General features: G+C 45.2%; 1 protein-coding gene across 1 annotated transcript in view; it reads left to right on the top strand.

Moving 5' to 3' along the window:
* Positions 1–21066, top strand: part of TTC4 (tetratricopeptide repeat domain 4) — a 166174-nt gene that overhangs the window by 18967 nt on the left and 126141 nt on the right. Inside the window, exon 3 of the mRNA XM_086952633.1 lies at positions 9478–9639. Within this exon, the coding sequence (XP_086808759.1) occupies positions 9478–9639 (162 nt within the window). The remainder of the gene's footprint in view (positions 1–9477; positions 9640–21066) is intronic.

The following is a 21066-nucleotide window of genomic DNA, read 5'->3' as shown; positions in this document are numbered from 1 at the left end:
TTGCGATTAGCAAATTGCTAATCGCACATAAGGATTGACTCCCCATTCATTCCTATGGGCCTTTAGGCCCATAGGAATGAATGGGGAGTTATTCCTTATTTGCGATTAGCAATTTGCTAATCGCAAATAAGGAGGCTGTAGGAATCGCAATGTTTTTTGCGATTTCTACCTGAATCCCGATTTGCAAGTCCTTAATAGCGATTCCTTAATAATCGCTATTAAGGACTCGCAAATCGGGACTTTGATGAATCTAGCTAAATGTCCCACATTTTCAACATTTGAGGCATCCAGATATGACTCGGAGTCTTTGTAGTGTTAGGTACCAGTTGAACATAAGTTTACAGCATTGCTTTATATGTAGAATCTATTCTGTGTCCCGAGGAAACATCTCACCAAAGATTTCACACTCAACATCCTCTATCTCTCCACCAAGTGCATGGTCCTGGGCACTTGGCAGTGCCATTACTGGTACATCTCCCCTTCCTCCAAAAACGTATGTGTATTTAATTTAACCCTCCTCCTTTGAAGTGTTAAACTTCATAACAAATGTTATTTAGGGTGTTTCTTTGATCGACAAGTGCAGCACCCCGTGACTTTGCTGATAGTAGTCTAATCAATCTTGTTTGATCCGGAATTCTTTTTGACATTAAGCAAAAAACATAATGTTCCCTTTATGAAACATGTCCTTCATAGTATGGCAGTAGGTCGCCCTCAATGTCCAAATTGACTGCCCATCAAGAATTTGTGAATTGGTGATTGTCTACAATTGGTGTCTTGGAGGAGAGTGGGGGGCGGGATGGGGTTGGGAGACAGGGGATGAAGTAGGGAGACAGGGGAAAGTTTTCAAAATCAATTGGATAGCTATCGGTCCCCATGTCAATATCATTGTGCTTGTGATAGTGCTGGCATATGCACGTTTAGAATGGGTTAATGGGGTAACCAAAGAAGGTCTCACAGCGTCTATAGAGCCACAGCTTTTCAATGTGGGTACATTTTTATGGCCTGGCTTGACATTGCAGGTGTCATAAGACAATAATGTGAGCATCACTACAGAGAGGCTTTGGCTCTGCCCATATGCTCGGTGCCAGGAGTACATGTTTTGATTGGGGAGGAATTGTGTGCTTCCCCAAAAAAGTGCTTGCCCGCCATCCAGCTTTAAGCCTTTTCTTTATTTATCTCCCTGGCTGAGCTTGAACTTTCAGGGGCATACACATGGCATTGAAATGCTATTAACGTGTCTTAGATAACTAGATAACGTATTGTGTTTTTCTCTGGTAACAGCACAGATGAGAGGCAGACAGTCACCAACGCAGGTCTGGCTTAAAAGTGTAACTGTCATCTGACCTTTAAACCTACACCAATACTATTTTACAGTTCTTTGCTTCCAAATAAACAAATATCCATGCTATGTACTTGTAATGCTTCACATTACCATACAACGTCCATTTAAAGCCAGACCTATTGATATTGCCAATGCTTGTTTATCGGTTTCTTTCATTGTCCACACATGTAGTAACCTTAACGAGGTGGCTTGGTGGTATCTTAACATCTTGGCTGCTAATAGTTTTCCCTTCCTGTGCTAACATTCCTTGAATCCCTTTATTCATGACGAGCTCAGCTCGTCATAAGCACAGCTCAACCGTGCCTCATGACGAGCTGAGCTCGGCATGAGCATTGAAGGGGTTTAAGATACAGAATTGCTGCTTACTTCCTAGAAGTAGGGGCTATCATGTTCCTAGACTCTCTCTAGTCTCTCCCTAAATAAGTCTTCCATTGATTCTCTTCTCCCTAAGGATTGGTCATCTGGGCCCCTCCAGGTCATAAAAACATAGGCTAATTGTATGTCTGTTTCGTCCAAACCTAATACCATGGTATCCAGGTTGTTTCTTATTTGGGCTAGAAAACGTTTTATGGAGAGAGGGAACAGACGTGGCAATAAAAGGACAGTTTTATTGTGTGCGCTGTCCTGAATCCATTTGCCACTCTACCATGCTGTTGGTGCACAGTGGTTGACTGAAATCCATCTCCTCAATCTCTCACCAGAACCAGATTGAAAGTCTTTTCAGCATTCAAAGCTATCGGTATCACAGTGGACACTTTTTTTCTATCGTAAAGACTGTTTTTCATATGTCGTTAAACGTTTCATATTAATTGGATTAATCCCTATTGGTCAGGGTCCTCTTGATCTGGCATGTATGTGTCTAGTCTTGAGATAAACTCTAGTGAAGATATTCATGTTTACATTGAACAGTTCCCTAAGATCACTCATCTGTTTGCAATCTGTCAAATATGAATCTGCCATAGTGTTGGTGAATCCTGATTCCTCCTCCAAGTTTTTAAACAACACTGCTAGTATCCCTGCTAAAATCCCCATAAATGCGATATAAAACTCTGGTAAGCCTATCTGGGCCCAGTGACTTCCCAGACCTGAGGGAATTTATTGCTTCTATTTTTTCTATCTTTTTTTATCTTTCTGTGGTGTCGTCAGAGCCACCAGGAGGAAGACACTAATTACTGGGACCCCTCTTCCTCTTTTTTTTCATGTACAGGAATGGATATAACTTTCTCAATTGTTCCACTTTTCCTGTTCTTTCCTCACCACTGTGACAAGCGTACACATAAAAACACTGCAGAACTTTTTAAACACTACCTTGTGCTCCCATTGTGTAGATGCGAAGTTCACCCGGCATGGACCATGCACTGTTCCTGGCACGCTATGGTGTCTATGCCCTTCCGGAACATAAAAAATACACACTCTGTAATGGAGTATGAAAAAAGACTCAACCTGGCAACCCATGAAAAAAGATTCTACCACTTCAGGAGAACTACACCCGAACAAACGTAAAGACCATATCAGGCATAACTTAGAAAAACATTTATAAAATAAAATTATTCAATGATGTTGGTGAAAACATGTGAACTGATAAGAAAAGGAAAAGGTGGCTTATGAGTGCTTGTTGTTAACTTTTGCAATGGAGGTTCACTTCTCCCGAGTAAAAGAAGTAAGAATGTATTGTGTGTTGGAGTCATTTCTAAATTACATATCATAATAATACATATAATTTACATATTTTCAAGGTTTGCATACACATATTTTAAAGTGCTACCAGGGTTGCTACTTCTGAAGATACCCTTCATGTTACAAAAAACACATAATTTCTATTTTATCACTGAGGGCCTTTGGCAATAGCGTGTCTAGATACCTGATCCAGAAGGTTTCTCTTTGGGCTAACAGTTTGTGTGTGTATCTCTCCGGTGTGGGAGTTAATTTCTCTAAAATTGTGAAACAAAGTTGAGGTATGTTGAGTTTCATATCTAACCAGTGTGCCACATGAATTCCTGTTCATCATCCTTATCATACTTTAGTGTTCAGTTATCCGGATCTTAATTTTGCGTGATGTTCTCCTCCCATAAGTGAGCTCGCATGGGCACTTAATGGCGAAATAACTGTATCAGAATTGCAATCTGATAAATGATTGAGTTTGATCTTCTTGCCTGAATAGGGATGTTTATACACATTTCCTGTAATGACATTGCTGCAATGACTGCAGTTAAAGCATTTGCACATTCCCCTGTGACACTGCTTGTTTAATGTGGTTTCTTCTTCAGTAATTCCCTGAGATATTTTGAGCGAGAGTGCACAAATAGCCGTTTGGCCTTGTTAAGATCTCCAAAATCCGGTTGTTGCTCCAGTATGAAGTGGAATGCTCCTGGAGTTGAATGCCCCTCTCCCTCGGCCCTGCCATGTATAATAAACCTTTAAAGGTTAGCCAGTCCCAATCCCTCCCTCTCTCTCTCACCCAACCCTCAACAATCTGCACTCAATCAACCAAACTCCTAGGTGAATCTCTAAGATATGTGATGAGTTGTAACCACTAAGGGACGTTCTCTTGTTGTCTGTCACAGACATTTCCTTGCTTTCAACTGCTTCCCATTGAAGAAACCTGTTTAAAGTGTCTGTACCTCACAGCAAGCCAGGTAGCCACCCCTGTTCACTCTAATGACAACGAGAAATCGCTGTAAGAATCTTGGTAACTAAGGAAAGTATCACAAAATTCTAAGGGAGGGTATTATGTTGAGTATTTAATTTAGAATGTTGAGCGTGTGACTAGACTTGCGCTCCTCTCTCTGTATTGTTTGATACATATTCGTTCTGTTGAGATTGTTTGTATATGAAATGGTAAGTTACTACTACTTGGCCGAGTGGTGGCAGTTCAGCACTGAGAGTACAATAAACGTACCTGTTACTTACTATTTCGTGTGAGATTCTTCACAACATAGTTGGGGACGAGGATGGATTAATAATATTTTGGAGGCACACTTTAAGTAAAAGAAGAGATTTGATGAAAGGAAGGGAGTGAAGGAATATGCTTTCAATTCAGGTTATTGGGTTAGGGTTAAAATAAAAAAGCCCAGTAAGGGAGAGAATGTGTTTTCATATCCACTAGAAGTTGTGGAGGTATTCACCAGTGCTGCCAAACTTGGCAATGGGAAGGTGTGGCACTATTGTAGACTCGCAGTTTGTAATTGTATGTTTGAGGCAATGAGGAAGAGCGACGTGAGGTAAGGAATTAAGAAGTTAAGGGAATTTATGTGTTTGATTGATGAACAAGGAATTCAAAGTGTGTGGCGGGTTAATTGGTTGATTTATAATGTAGATCTTCCTAGTAAACATGAAGGAAAGTCTTAATTTTATTAAAGACACGGAAGTGAATATTATGCTTCTATAATCTTGCTTTATTTAAACAGCAGCATTCAAGAACTTTGAATAAACTACAAATCCCATAAGGCTTTGGGAACAAGAAGCCAATGGGAATAAGACATTATAACCAACATTGATTAATCAGGCCCATAGAACTCCTATATTAACTGTTTTCAGTGCAAACAGTATCCTTTCTTGAGCGAGAAGTCATGAAGATGTATTAAAAATAGGTAAAATGAGAAACACTTTGGTAATAGCTAACTATAAGTAATCAATTCCTTCCAAAAATCTGAAACTGGAAATGGGCAAATGCACGTTCGTATGGAGATCGTGATTATGAGGAAGTTGATTAATTGATGTTGGGAAAATGCGTACAAATCTTATGTGGAAGAGGATGTTGAAGGATGGGAAAAACAACATGATCAATAGAACTGTAGCGCCTGGATAATACTCACCTCTGTGTTTTTAATAAAATTAAGACTTTCCTCCATATTTACTAGGAAAATCAACATTTTATGACAAGACCGGAGGCTCCTATTATGCTTCTTCAAAGCTTATTTATTACAACAGAAGAAGTAGTATGTACAGGTTTGCAATAAAAGTTAAGAAAAGTTTTGACAAATCAGTCAATTTCAGAATGTCCTCCTGACTAGAACCCAAGGCTTTGGATGCCTTGGCGCCTCAGGAAGGGTGAGCACCAAAAATGGATGTGTCTATCACTGCCAAAGACATAACCCATCTAACCTAACGGGCAAGAGTCTGGGAAGAAACAGGTTTGTGAGGTTTCTTTATGGATTTAAGGAGCTGAGTATCTGAGGACGTTCTGAGATGGTTTTGTTTGTGGTTTTTAAACAACTACCACACACAATTTAGGCTGATTTGAAAAGTAAGGGTAAGGCACTGTAGTTAAATATTACTTTGTGTGTTTTCTTATGTTAAAAACAACACTTGTAGGATTGAAAAATTGTGAGGGAATATCCAAAGCATTCACATCAGAAAGTCGCTTAAAGGAATTTAAATAAAATAACCTTGTTAACTTACCAGAAAGCATTTTGAGGAAAAGAGAAACATCTGGCCAAAAAATAAACATTTGTAAGACCAAATTCACATCGCACAAACGACAGAATTTACGAAGAGGAAGATTAGAAAATCTTACTCCTTTTAAAAGGCGACAAACAAGAGCAAGTTCTCTCATTGGTTTTCCGCTGATGTTGAGATGGTTCGCTGAAATTACTGAATGATACAGATTGTGCAATAGGTTTTGCCTTCACTGGCTAGTGATGCTAAGAAATTCACAATTAGGATGATATCTGCTGAAAAGGGAGCAACAGATTTTCCCACACACCAGCTTGACCAAGCAGACCAGGCTGACTTGTAGGCCTTGTTAGTAACTGGAGCCCAGGATTTCTTGGTACATTCTGCAGCTCCTGATGAAATGCCTTGATTAGATTGAGAAGACCCGTTACTTTCCAGACTGAAAGAGAGAGCGAGTGTTGTCCAGCTCAAGACTGTGCCTACACTCTTGTAGGTCTAGGAGGAGATTGGGGAAAGGAAGGCAACAGAACTGGGTAGTCTGTTGCGAGTTCCAGAAGGGAAGGGTACCATATCTGTGCTTGCCAAAAGGGAGCTACTAAGACTACAGTTGCTTTTTGTCGTCTGACTTGGCCTAACACCGTGTTGATCATAAGGAGAGCATAATTGACCCCTTGAGGCCAGTCTTGAAGAAAAGCATCCGTTTCAAGAGCTAACGGATCTGGTCTCCATGTGAAAAACTGCAGAAGCTGAGAATTGAGTCTGGAAGGAAAAAGGCTATCTGAAAAGGACCCCATTTGTGGCAAAACAAAAAAAATAGGGGGATGAAGTCTCCAATCACGTGAATTATGTAGATACGGTGAATGCCAATCTGCAACTGAATTAAGAACACCCGGAAAATAATGCGCTCAAACAGATGTCTTGTGATTGAGACAAAACTCCCAAAAACGTTTTGCCAATTCTGCGGGAGGCTTGGACTTTGTACCCCCAAGGTGGTTGATCTATTTTGGCACTGTGAGATTGTCCATGTGCAGAAGAATTGAGCATTTTACCCTGTGTTTTGCCAAACTTTGGATTGCAAAGAAGCATGCAAGCCTCTCTAGACAGTTTATATGCAATTTTGAATCCCGAAAAGACCATGTACCTCCAGTTGAGATCTGACCACAGTGGGTGCCACAGTCTGTCAGGCTTGCATCTGATTTGAAGACAAGATCTGGAGGCGGAGCAAAAATAGTCCTATTGTTCCAGGCATCTAAATAGTCTAAAAACCATTGACGTTCCAACCAAGATTTGTGATCTTAACTTATGACGTTCGAATAGGCTAGGCTTTTGCGAAGATGGTGAATTTTTAACCTTTTGCATGCACTATAGTGAAGAGGTCCCGGAAGGATGGCCTGAATTGACAAGGATAGAACACGTATAATCAATCCTTGCATGAGCTCTGAGAGAAATGAAAGACATCATGCCGGGTCAGGTGACTTCGTGGACTAATACGTCCACTGTAGGGGCCTGTGCTCAACCTCATTGTCACAGGTTGAAATCTTGGCGGGTCCACTCAGCCTTTCATGCTTCTGAGGTCGATAAAATGAGTACAGTTGAATTGGGTAACAATAAACCACTGTTATTCAGCGCCAAAATACCCGTCTGGGTGAACGTGCGCTTTACAAATGCACATTATGTTATGAAGAGTATAGGCAATTTCAGTTTTTATTTAATTGACTTTGGATAGGGGTAATTGGAGAGTCACACACTTCAAATTGCGCAAGCACCCCAAAAATTCTATTTGTTTGGAGGGAATTAGGATTTTCCTTGTTGATTAAGCCCGGATCTTGTAGAACAGAACAAGTGGTCTGAAGTTAAGACTGAAGGGACTGGAAATTCTGGCCCATGCAAAGAATGTCGTCTAGATAGATACTTAACCTGATATCATAAAATCTGAGATGGGTAATTACCGGTTTCATGATCTTTGTGAAGCACCAAGTGCTGAAGATGGGCCAAAAGGGAGAGAGGAAAACTGATATATTTTCCCTTGCCGCTCAAATTGAAGATACTTCCTGAAATCTTAGTGAATGGGTATTGTTAGATACAAATCTCTGAGATAAATAGTTTTCATTTAGAAAAGATGAAATACGACAAACTATTTGAAATCTCTTAGATTTATGACCGGTCTAATTTTCTTGTTTTTCTTCTGAAGAATGAATAAAGAGCTGAGGAAGCCCAAAGGATGAAGAAGAGTTTCCTGGATTGCCTGTTTGTGTAAAAGTGGTAATATTCCGTCGAAGACCAGGGAAGTCATTTAGTTGGAAAATGTTGATGGGGCAGGGTGAGGATGTTTACAAGGAATTACGTAAATCTGTGTAGAATACTTTTGATTGTGATTAACACCCAAGGATCTGTTGTAATTGTTTACCATTTGTTGAGGAAAATTTTAAACGAAACCCCTACAATATATAGACTAGAAGGATGAATTACCTGCTTGGTTTGCACCTTTGTGAGTTCTTGGCCCACGACTATGGAATCATCTGCCTCTTTGGAGGTAGAATTGTGGTCTGAATTCTTAGTAGTTGGGTTGGAGCCTCTGAAATTTTGATTTCTGTAGTAGCGGCAGGCAAAGCAGCTACTGCCTCTGCTGGCGTTGTCTATAACTCGTTTTATTTACTATTATCATAATTTTCTTTCTGTCACTGCTTTTGGCTACTTGGGTACCCCCTGCGCCCCCCCCCCCCCCAACACCACCTCCCACACACTCATGCTGCGTTACAGTGATTATTCTAGCCTTATTTACTTGTTTTTTTACTCTGCCCTGTGCTGATCTGCGAATCACAGATCAAAGGAAGGGCCATGAAACATTTTTCTGACACCCTCCCCACGCCCACCCCCCCCTCAATCCCCGTGCTTCCCTACACCTTTGGCCCATTGTCATTCTTTAGGTGATAATCAGCCAGATCAGAATGACAATGGGCCCAAGACTGAGCGAGGTTGGGGAGGGGCTGCTGCTGCTGCCTCAGAAGTGCGAGCTGGCACATCCTGCTGCCATCCCCAAAATTATGGACAAAAGGTGTCCGTGAAAGAAATGCTCACGGACAACGGACAAGGGGCCCAAATAACGGGCAGTCCGTGTAATTTACGGACGGTTGATCACCCTAACACAAGGACACATTCATTTTTTTGTTACGCACTGGGAGATTAAGTGATTTGCCCAGAATCACAGGATGTGGACGTGACCCCGAGGTTCCAACCTTGGTTTCCCAGCTCCAAAGTCGGCAGTCTATCCGTCAGACCACATCCTCTCCCTGATGTCATTGGCTGTTAGTTGCATATAATAAATAGGGAACAATTATGTCTTTTTTGTATACAATATTGAAAATGCTTCAGTTCTGAAATGATGACACTGTGAAAGAACTATAACGAGTCTCTTCAAAGTTACATCAAAGTCTTTGAGCAGTGGCACTGCTGCAGAGTTAAGATTTTCTTTTCCAACCTGAGGGTGAGGGCAGAAATGGAGAGCCCGATACGGACCCGTCTCAGCACCTGCTTTTAAGAACCCTGGTTTCACCCCTAATGCGAGGTACTTGCAGAGCTGCGCTCGAGTACAAAGTTGTAGATCACCATTGTTCACACCAGTGTAAAGGCAGCACATTTATGTTATAAAAGTGTGTTGGATTCATTTTCACTTTTAAAATGTATTGTCTATTTCCTCATTAACTTATTTCCCTATTAACATGTTGTTGTTTTTTCTACAGAACAAGCAAAGAGCTACAAAGATGAGGGCAACGAATACTTTAAAGAAAAGAATTACAAGAAAGCCATTCTCTCGTATACAGAGGGTTTAAAGAAGAAGAGCAGCAACGAGGACCTCAATGCCATACTCTACACTAACCGAGCTGCTGCACAGTTTCATCTAGGTAATGCCAGTAGTTGGACTGACCAAAGACTGTCTCCAAGGGTGATAAACGATATACAGGCACATTTGAAGTGTGATATGCTATTTATTACCACTATAAAGTGTGTGCAGGGGTTGTGATTCACGAGAAGTAAAGTTTTGAGAGGTGCATGATGCCCCTTCCTTCTTTCTGCTATAAGTTATCATATTCTCTGCGCGTCTTCGTGTATGGCTTAGGCTATGTTGTTTGGACTATATTTTTAGCATGCCTATCTGGAGGTTGATTTACTTTATAGATCTTTCGACTTCAGATTCCAGTGGTGCACTATGCTCGAGTGATGTGTTTTCACAGTACTGTACCTGGTTCATTCTTTATATCCGGTCACGTATGCTTTATCACAATATTTAATGTCTTGCCTGCTTTCCACAACTAGCCCAAACTTGTGATCATTGGAAATGTTGGAAGTATGTGTAGTCTGGTGAAATCTACCAGGTTGCCCACATGCTAGCCTTTAGGCCCACGTCCATGAGCAATTCCAAGGCTTTTCAATTTCACACTATGAGAACCAGACACTAGAAAATTATCCTTTGATTCTGTGAACTAGTACATAGAACAAAAACCCCAGACTGACCTTACCCTGTGCCAGTTAAAGCAAGCATATCGTGGATGTTTTCCTCCATATGCTCCCATCCACTTCCACACAGGGGATTTCAGCATAAACTTCATGAGCAATGAACAGTCAATGCCACACTTTGTGTGAGGGATTACTACCTCTTGAAAGACTGGGCAAACAATCACATTACTGTACAAAAGGGGAATGTGTTTTAGCCCTTTCTCCATCCGCAGGCTCTCCTGCCCAATTCTCTTGCTTGCTCACTGGTTTTGTACTAGTGCACATTCATTTGGCTAGCTCACAGATCTCTCTACTGCTCAGAATCAGTAGGAGACACAGCATTTAATTGATGAGCAGAGTATTACGAGAGAAGCAGGCTGACCCCTCTGGAATTGTGTTTTGGGGTGAGCAGGTTATGCATGTTGTTCAATAACTTCAGGTACACATGCGGTCTCTCCTTCAAAGTGCAAAGTTGTAACTCGTGGCCTTTTTTGTCACTCTGCTGGTTGCTAATGTTTGGTTAATGCTTTGAGTGTGTGACTTGAGGAATAATCAGTTTTAGGTCAGGTGGCATCATGAGCATCTCAGTCCTGGGACAACAGTGGACCCCACAAAGTGGCACACAATGCAAACAGGTTAGATTATGCATCCCACCTTCAATCTTCCAGAAGGTAATGACCTGACATGTCGCAGGGGGGTCTTGCCTGTGTAACCCATGTTCGCAGCTAAGTGCGCAGATCCACAGTGGATGGCCCAGTTTGACTGCATGAACTGTTGTCTGTTAACATGCTGTTGAGCATGCAGCCCCAAAGTAGGGTCAGGCTTTCCACACCTACCAGCTGCTCTGCTTCACCATAGCAGTGCCTCTCATCTGTGTAGTCTCTTTTCCCTCTTATTTCTAGGAAAACCTATCTTTTTGTCTGGTCTTGCCTGACTCATTTTTTGGTGCTCACCTGTACAGGAGAAGTCCTGAATGTGACAACGAACAGTGACTAATTGGCATGTTTGTATGTATGTGTGCACATTCTCAGGGTTCTCCCAATGCTTGTACACAAGTGCTTCTGCTGGTTGTATTGGCTATGGAACCATCACACATTACCAATCCCATACAGTGGGCTTTGTGCTAGTCTTATTTTTATTATCAAACATACTCCAGGTAGAGCTAGAACATTCTTTTTCCTTCGGCATCAACCTCGCCATAAGGAGTCATTCTTCTCCAATGCTAAGTCCTTCCATCAGCCTTCGAGGTTACAGAAGTCTTCCTTTTGGAGACAAAGAGGTATTGGTAATGGATGCCAGCACCAGTTTCTGAAGAATACCCCTCCGGATGCGGGACAGGGTCCTCAGCGTTCCTGACTATGTTGCCCCCCGGGGAGATCTTGCTGGTGGTCTGCCAGTGGTTGGTGGGAGGCTGTGGTTGTTTTTGCCTGCTTGGTGTCTTATCAACAACCGCCCAGTGGGTTCTGGATGTCCTCCACCGTGGGTATCGGATCGAGTTCCTTTCCCCTCCGCCGCCATCAGGCAGGGCGCGGACTCCGATCCTCTTGGACATGGCACATCATTGGTCACTGTTGGACGATGTGCAGTCCCTGTTTCTGAAGAAGGCAATTGTGCCTGTTCCTCGGTCAGAGTGGGGTCTGGGGACTTATTCTATCATTTTTCCTGTTCCGAAAGTCACAGGGGTTTCGGATTGTGATCAGTCTCCAGCCATTGAACCAGTTTGTCCGGAAAATTCCGTTCAAGATGGAGACACAGCAACATGTGATCCCTCTGATTCAGGCGGGTTGGATGATGTCTACGCTGGATCTCCAAGCTGTGTATCTTCATGTGCCTGTGGCTCTAGCGGATCAACAATTTCTGCTGTTTTACCCGAGAGGTCGTCATTGGCAGTTCTGTGTCTTTCCGTTTGGTCTCTGTTCCGCTCCCAGGGTCTTCACCAAAGTGGTGGCTCCCCTTGTGGCCCATCTTCACCTCCTGGGAATGTCTGTTTACTTATCTGGACAATTGGCTTCTCCAGGCACCTTTGGCCATGGTCCTGTCACAGCACCTGTCTTTGCCCATTCATACGCTAGAGCGCCATGGGTTTCTACTGAACTTTCAGAGTGCTACTTGCTTCCTGCCACCCTCAGGTCCTTCATTGGGGCGGACCTCAATTTTGTTCTGGGAAAGGTGTTCCTTCCTTCTTCCAGGCTTCTGCGCCTTCAGTCCCTGTTGAGGGTGTTATTGTCGTAGGCTTTGGTTCCCCTTCTACAGTGGCTCAAAGTGCAGGATCACATGGCCACAACAGTCTTCATGGTTCCGTGGGCCTGGTTCCATCTTCAGCCTTCTCCGTGGCATCTTCACACTGGGTGCCTTTCCTGGTTCGTGACTACACTGTGTTGGTGCCAGTGTCTCTGGAGATTGTGTCCGCTCACCGGTGGTGGCTGGATTCTTCAAATCGCTCCAAGGGGATGTGGCTTCGACCACCCCTTCCGGTAGTGTTGGCAACAGATGCCAGTGCGTCCGGCTTGGGTACTACTCTGGGTCAGTGGTCTGTCCAGGCTCGTTAGCTGAGTTTGGAGTCCCGCCGGTCCTCCAACTGGAAGGAACTGTCTGCTGTGGAGCGTGCTCTTCGATTCTTCCAGGATCGGCTGCTGGGGTGCAATGTTCTAGTGCGGACCGACAACACAGTCACCAGGATAGTATTCGAAGTCCTTCCTTGAATCTGGTGGCCTGTGCGATTTCAGGTTAGGCGGAGATTCACCTTCTGGCCATCTCTGCTCAACATATCTGGGGTTTGGACAATTTGGTGGCAGATGCCTTGAGTCGCAGGTTTCCGTCATCTCTGACTTCGTGCCTCTCTCCCAGAATTTTCCGGTTGCTCTGCCGGAGGTTCGGGACTCCCAGGCTAGACTTGTTTTCTTCCAGGACCAATGCTCTGCTTCCCATCTTTGGTTGAGAGGTTCATGATGCCCCTTCCTTCTTTCAGCTATAAGTTAGCCTATTCTCTGCGAGTCTTCGTGTATGGCTTAGGCTATGCTGTTTGGACTATATTTTGGGCATGCCTATCTGGAGGTTGATTTACTGTATAGATCTTTCGACTTCAGATTCCAGTGGTGCACTATGCTCGAGTGATGTGTTTTCACAGTACTGTACCTGGTTCATACTTTATATCCTGTCACGTATGCTTTATCACAATATTTAATGTCTTGCCTGCTTTCCACAACTAGCCCAAACTTGTGATCATTGGAAATGTTGGAAGTATGTGTAGTCTGGTGAAATCGACCAGGTTGCCCACATGCTAGCCTTTAGGCCCACGTCCATGAGCAATTCCAAGGCTTTTCAATTTCACACTATGAGAACCAGACACCAGAAAATGTTCCTTTGATTCTGTGAACTAGTACATTGAACAAAAACCCCAGACTGACCTTACCCTGTGCCAGTTAAAGCAAGCATATCGTGGATGTTTTCCTCCATATGCTCACATCCACTTCCACACAGGGGATTTCAGCATAAACTTCATGAGCAATGAACAGTCAATGCCACACTTTGTGTGAGGGATTACTACCTCTTGAAAGACTGGGCAAACAATCACATTACTGTACAAAAGGGGGATGTGTTTTAGCCCTTTCTCCATCCGCAGGCTCTCCTGCCCAATTCTCTTGCTTGCTCACTGGTTTTGTACTAGTGCACATTCATTTGGCTAGCTCACAGATCTCTCTACTGCTCAGAATCAGTAGGAGACACAGCATTTAATTGATGAGCAGAGTATTACGAGAGAAGCAGGCTGACCCCTCTGGAATTGTGTTTTGGGGTGAGCAGGTTATGCATGTTGTTCAATAACTTCAGGTACACATGCGGTCTCTCCTTCAAAGTGCAAAGTTGTAACTCGTGGCCTTTTTTGTCACTCTGCTGGTTGCTAATGTTTGGTTAATGCTTTGAGTGTGTGACTTGAGGAATAATCAGTTTTAGGTCAGGTGGCATCATGAGCATCTCAGTCCTGGGACAACAGTGGACCCCACAAAGTGGCACACAATGCAAACAGGTTAGTTTATGCATCCCACCTTCAATCTTCCAGAAGGTAATGACATGTCGCAGGGAGGTCTTGCCTGTGTAACCCATGTTCTCAGCTAAGTGCGCAAATCCACAGTGGATGGCCCAGTTTGACTGCATGAACTGTTGTCTGTTAACATGCTGTCGAGCATGCAGCCCCAAAGTAGGGTCAGGCTTTCCACACCTACCAGCTGCTCTGCTTCACCATAGCAGTGCCTCCCATCTGTGTAGCCTCTTTTCCCTCTTATTTCTAGGAAAACCTATCTCTTTGTCTGGTCTTGCTGGGCTCATTTTTTGGTGCTCACCTGTACAGGAGAAGTCCTGAATGTGATAGCGAACTGTGACTAATTGGCATGTTTGTATGTATGTCTGCACATTCTCAAGGTTCTCCCAATGTTTGTACACAAGTGCTTCTGCCGGTTGTATTGGCTAGGGAACCATAACATATTACCAATCCCATACAGTGGGCTTTGTGCTAGTCTTATTTTTATTATCAAACCTACTCTAGGTAGAGCTAGAACATTCTTTTTCCTTCGGCATCAACCTCGCCTTAAGGAGTCATTCTTCTCCAATGCCAAGTCCTTCCGTCGGCCTTCGAGGTTACAGAAGTCTTCCTTTTGGAGACAAAGAGGTACTGGTAATGGATGCCAGCGCCAGTTTCTGAAGAATACCCCTCAGGATGTGGGACAGGGTCCTCAGCGTTCCTGACTATGTTGCCCCCGGGGAGATCTTGCTGGTGATCTGCCAGTGGTTGGTGGGAGGCTGCGGTTGTTCTTGCCTGCTTGTTGTCTATGAACAACCGACCAGTGGGTTCTGGACGTCCTCCACCGTGGGTATCGGATCAAGTTCCTTTCCCCTCCGCCGCCATCAGGCAGAGTGCGGACTCCGATCCCCTTGGGCATGGCTCGTCATTGGTCACTGTTGGACGGCGTGCAGTCCCTGTTTCTGAAGAAGGCAATTGTGCCTGTTCCTCGGTCAGAGTGGGGTCAGGGGACTTATTCTATCATTTTTCCCATTCCGAAAGTCACAGGGTTTCGGATTATGATCCATCTCCAGCCATTGAACCAGTTTGTCCGGTAAATTCCGTTCAAGATGGAGACACAGCAACATGTGAGCCCTCTGATTCAAGCGGGTTGGATGATGTCTACGCTGGATCTCCAAGCTGTGTATCTTCATGTGCCTGTGGCTCTGGAGGATCAACAATTTCTGCAGTTTTACCTGAGAGGTCGTCATTGGCAGTTCTGTGTCCTTCCGTTTGGTCTCTGTTCCGCTCCCAGGGTCTTCACCAAAGTGGTGGCTCCCCTTGTGGCCCATCTTCACCTCCTGGGAGTGTCTGTTTCCTTATCTGGACAATTGGCTTCTCCAGGCACCTTTGGCCATGGTCATGTCCCGGCACCTGTCTTTTCCCATTCATACGCTAGAGCGCCATGGGTTTCTACTGAACTTTCCGAGTGCCACCTGCTTTCTGCCACCCGGAGGTCCTTCATTGGGGCGGACCTCAATTTTGTTCTGGGCAAGGTGTTCCTTCCTCCTTCCAGGCTTCTGCGCCTTCAGTCCCCTTCTTCAGTGGCTCAAAGTGCAGGGTCACATGGCCACAACAGTCTTTATTGTTCCGTGGGCCAGGTTCCATCTTCAGCCTTCTCTGTTGCATCTTCACACTGGGTGCCTTTCCTGGTTCGGACTACACTGTGTCGGTGCCAGTGTTTCTGGAGATTGTGTCCTCTCACCGGTGGTGGCTGGATTCTTCAAATCTCTCTAAGGGGATGTGGCTTCGACCACCCCTTCCGGTGGTGTTGGCAACGGATGCCAGTGCGTCCTTCTCGGGTGCTACTCCGGGTCAGTGGTCTGTCCAGGCTCGTTAGCTGAGATTGAAGTCCCGCCGGTCCTCCAACTGGAAGGAACTGTCTGCTGTGGAGCGTGCTCTTCGATTCTTCCAGGATCGACTGCTGGGGTGCAGTGTTCTAGTGCGGACCGACAACAGTCACCTGGATAGTACTCGCAGTCCTTCCTTGAATCTGGTGGCCTGTGCGATTGCAGGTTAGGCGAAGATTCATCTTCTGGCCATCTCTGCTCAACATATCGGGGTTTGGACAATGTGGTGGCAGATGCCTTGAGTCGCAGGTTTCCGTCATCTGACTTTGTGCCTCTCTCCCAGGATTTTCCGGTTGTTCTGCCGGAGGTTCAGGACTCCCAGGCTGGACTTGTTTTCTTCCAGGACCAATGCTCTGCTTCCCCTCTTTTGTTCCTGGACCCTGGAGTTGGCTGCTTGGGGCGTAGAGGTCTTGTCTCTCCTGTGGCCTCCTTGGTTGCTGTATGCCTTACCTCTGATTCTGGCGTTTCTGCTGGAGGTGCATAGGGTGGGAGCGCAGGTGGTGGCTGTCTTACCTCAGTGGCCCTGGAGGTCCTGGTTCCCGTTGTTGCTGAGTCTGGCGGTGGGTCCTCCTTGGATTCTGACTCTCTGCCCGTCTCCCCTGAGGTTAACCTCTTCCTCACACCTAGTCTCTCTCACCATGGCGGTCTGGAGGTTGAACGGCTGTCTCTTGGGGTCAGGGGTTTGCCTGACCACATTATTACTGTGATGCAGGAATCCCATAGGAAGTCTACTTTGTCCTCCTACTCTAAACATTGGGCTTCCTTCTCCGCCTGGTGTTCTGGGCTTGATCTGTCTTCTACCTCTTTCCCTGCCGCTAATAGCCTTCAGTTGGGCTGCCATTCGGGCTTTCCGGGATCAGGTTTCACTCCCGTCTTCGGATGGGTTGTTGGTATCTCGGTTGTTTCACAGTTTCTCTCTCTCCTCTCCTTCTGCTCATTCTTCTGTTCCTCCTTGGAATCTTTGTTTGGTCCTGGGGGCTCTCCAGCCCCCTCGCTTTGAGCCTTTGGAGTCTGTTGACCTCAAAGTCCTCTCCTTTAAGGTGGCTTCTCTGGTGGCCATTACTTCAGCTCGGAGGTTGGGTGAGCTCACTGCTTTACGTTGTTCTCCTCCTTTCTTATGGTTCATGGATGACGCAGTGGTTCTCTGATTTGATCATGGGTTTATTATTACTAAGATTCATTCTTTGTTTCATTCTTCTCAGGAATTGATCCTCCCTTCATTCTGCCCTTCTCCTTCCTCTCCTGCTGAGCTATTTTTGCACACTGTTGATGGGAAGCGTGCATTATCTATCTATGTTGCCTGGTCTGCTGTGTTTCGTTCTTCTGACTCCCTCTTTGTGACGTTTGGTCTGGCTGATCGGGGGAAGGTTGCATCCCGCCTTACACTGGGTCGCTGGATCTGTTATTTCTCTGGCTTATCAGGGCTCTGGACTGCCTTTCCCTGCTGGGGTTCAGGCCCGGTCCACTAGGCGTGTCTTTGCTTCCTGGGCTGCTTTTCATGGGGTTTCCCTTGATGAGATCTGTCGGGCTGGGACTTGGGCAGCTGATTTTATTTTTGTGAAGCATTACTGTTTGAATTGTGCTCTGTCTGACCGTACAAATTTTGGTTGTGGTGTGTTGCGTGCTCTGGGGGGTGTTCCCACCCTCACCTGATTCTGTGTATTCATTAAGCATGTTGACTTGCTGCACTCCACTTATGTGTTCGGTCTGTGTTCTGTGTGTGGCGTGCCAAAGGCCTTCCTTTATCGTTGCTTTGGTATGCCTCATTAGTGATGACGGGGTCGAGGACGAGGGACGTAGAGGTAATGCTCTGATTACTTACAGGTAATCCTCATTACTCTTAGTCCTACTCGTCCTCGACCCAGTCATGCTTATGTTCAGGCCTTTGTTGGTTGGTATGTCAGGAGGTGCTTTCTGTTTGTTGGCTATGTAATCATAGCCCCTGGCAGGAGGGTTGGTGGAGCCTAAAAAGCATTTCCTGTTGTGTTTTCTGTTAGTGGAAGATACCTCATTAGTGATGACTGAGTCAAGGACGAGTAGGACTAAGAGTAGTGAGGATTACCAGTAAGTAATCCGAGCAGTACTGACCTGATACCCTAAAGATTTTCCTTGGATTCACAATAATAAATCCTTGGCTCGCTCCTGGTAGTGTGGTAAAGAGCAATCAGGCTTTACTAGAGGAACATGTGTTAAGCATTTCAGAGTACCAACATGGACGATAATGTAATATGTAAATGTAATGTAATGTAATAGGGTTTTTATAAAGCGCGGCCTTCACTCCAGGGAGCATCTTGGCGCTACGAGAGAGACTAGGCAGGGATGGAATGAGGCACTGAGTCAACTGACGGCCAGATCCAGTGTATTAATTCAGTCTAGGCTTTTGCACAAGACGTCCGATAGACTGTATATCCATGTTTTAAGGGTCTTCCTGAAAACTGCTTCAGATGTGATTTGGCGAGGGTAGTCTATTCCAGGCCTTTGAGCCCAGAACCGCCAGTGCCTTTCCTCCCCTAGTTTTTAATCTAAAATTGGGGATGTTAAGGAGGTTAGCTTTTGCAGATCTCCGATTTCGTGAGGGATTGTACTGTTTAAACATGCTCTGGATGTAGGTGGGTCCTCTTCCATGATATGCCCTGAAAGTAATTAAGAGGATTTTGAAAAGCACCCTCTTGTGTATTGGCAACCAGTGGAGGGCATCCATTGGCGCTGTGGCTGATGCCCTCCTATGCCATCTCATCACCAGTCTAGCAGCTGCGTGTTGCACCATTTGTATCTTATGGCCAACGATCTGTTTGTCCCTGCATAGAGTCCAAACGTGATGTAATGAGCGCTACTGCAACCATTTTCCGTGCTGGGAGCGGTATCAGGTCAAAGAATTTTCTTAGAACTTTTATGATCCTGAAACAGGTTCCTGCCACAGCTAGTGCTTGTTGTTTAAAAGCTAGGGTAGCATCGAATCTGATCCCTAGATTTCTAACTGCCGTGACTGTGTTTGGGGGAACGGCAGCATCTTCCGGCCACCATATAGTGGGGCTAAACCAGGGGTCTCCAAACCGGTCCTGGAGGGCCGGATCAATTCCAGATTTTTTGTATATCCCCATTGAGATACATGTAGTAATTTTACAAATCTGGCATGGATCCGGCCCTCCAGGCCATTCCAGATTTTTTGGATATCCCCATTGAGATGCATGTAGTAATTTTAAAAATCTGGCATGGATCCGGCCCTCCAGGACCGGTTTGGAGACCCCTGGGCTAAACAAATTATCTTGACACGACTTGAAGCATATCCAACACCAATTCATTAAAAAAGCAGTTTGTATATGATTTTAGACACCAAAATGAATGAGATTGGATACATACAACCGAAGTTATGGTTTTTAGAACAATCATAACACAAAGGAATTCAATACAGCAACTTTACCATTGCGGTCAACGGGAAAAAGGGTGCTAGTGACAATCGGTCACTTGCAGGTCGAGTTACGTGGAACTCACTAAGGGATAGGGTGCTGCGGATCCCAGGACCAAGCCCTCGAGGCCACGCCCCCCGCACCAGTACAAAAGGCTCTGATTGCTAGCGCTTTTTGGAAAACAGTACTCCTGAGGCGGAAGCCGGGAGCAGAACTAATTTTTAAAATTTTGAGTGTCACCTTGATTGTATCTTCATGTAAAACTTACTTTATTTCTGAGCACTTGTTGAATTGACAAACCCTCCTTTGGCTAAAACGCTGCACAGCGGATCCTAACGCTGAGAGCAGTTTTGGGCCACAACAAACATCCTCGGACGCCATCGCCGGTGTGCACCTAGGCCACGCCCCCTCGAGGCCACACCCCCCCCCCCCTCGAGCTCCCTCTCCACCAATAAATATGTGCATCTGGAGGAAGCGCAGCGGACGAGCGCAGCGGGCGCGCCGGCAGCGCGCCGAAGGCGCGCCTAAGGCTAGCCAGTCTGCGCCCGTCCGCGCCAGGACGGGCCCAGGGCCAGCAACCCTTTCCAGTCATGCTGGTCTGGACCTTTCCAATCATGCTAGTCTGTCATACTCCAGGGACTCCCTGCTTCTACTGAACCAGCCCCTACAGCCTTCCTGTATCAACACTCTTACAGGTGAGAACCAGTGCACTCACTGTCCTAACTGTCCTTTCAAATTCACCCCAGTTCTGAAGAACCAACTCCCCCCGACAATCATTAAAATGGGTTTGTTAAATTGTCGATCCTTGCCCAAACACACCCAGGAAATACATATGCTATTAGAAGAGGAGAAACTTGAGATCCTGTTTCTCACAGAAACGTGGCTCAGACCAGAATCGGACTTCGACATTGTCCAGGCCCTACCTCAGGGCTTCCTACTGCAACATCTAGACCGAGCGAAGGGTAAGGGAGGAGGTATCGCGATTATTTATAACAACCAATTCACTTATCGTTTTCACGACAGCCCTCTACTGAACTGTGAAAATGTTCATTTCAACATCCAACTGTCCCCTTGCAACTCCCTCTCAAGAGTCCTCATTTACCGCCCACCAGGGCCCTTAGGCCAATTTTGCAGTTCCCTAATAGAATTTTCAACTGCTTTCTCGAGCACGTCGTCTTACATGATAATCCTAGGGGACCTTAACATTCATTTTGATAAGGACAATGACGATACCGCCACAGAACTACTGGCAGATCTAGCAACTCTTCAGCTTCAACTCCAGAATAACCAACCTACACACAGGCTCGGACATCTACTTGACCCTATCATATGCAACATCGATGATCTTAAAACCAACGCCCCGATCCCTCTGCCATGGTCGGACCACCTATTCATCCCTTTCAGATGGGAAGTACCGAACATTTCTCCCCCCAATAAGCCCTCTGTCGCTCCCACGCGCCCCTGGGCCAAACTAGACATCGATAAATGGAAACAAGCCTTAGTATTTCGTAAACCAATCCACGA

This window comes from Lissotriton vulgaris, chromosome 1_1 (genome assembly GCF_964263255.1).
Source record: "Lissotriton vulgaris chromosome 1_1, aLisVul1.2, whole genome shotgun sequence".
NCBI classification, from domain to species: Eukaryota; Metazoa; Chordata; class Amphibia; order Caudata; family Salamandridae; genus Lissotriton; species Lissotriton vulgaris.
This window is presented reverse-complemented; position numbering and strand designations above follow the sequence as displayed.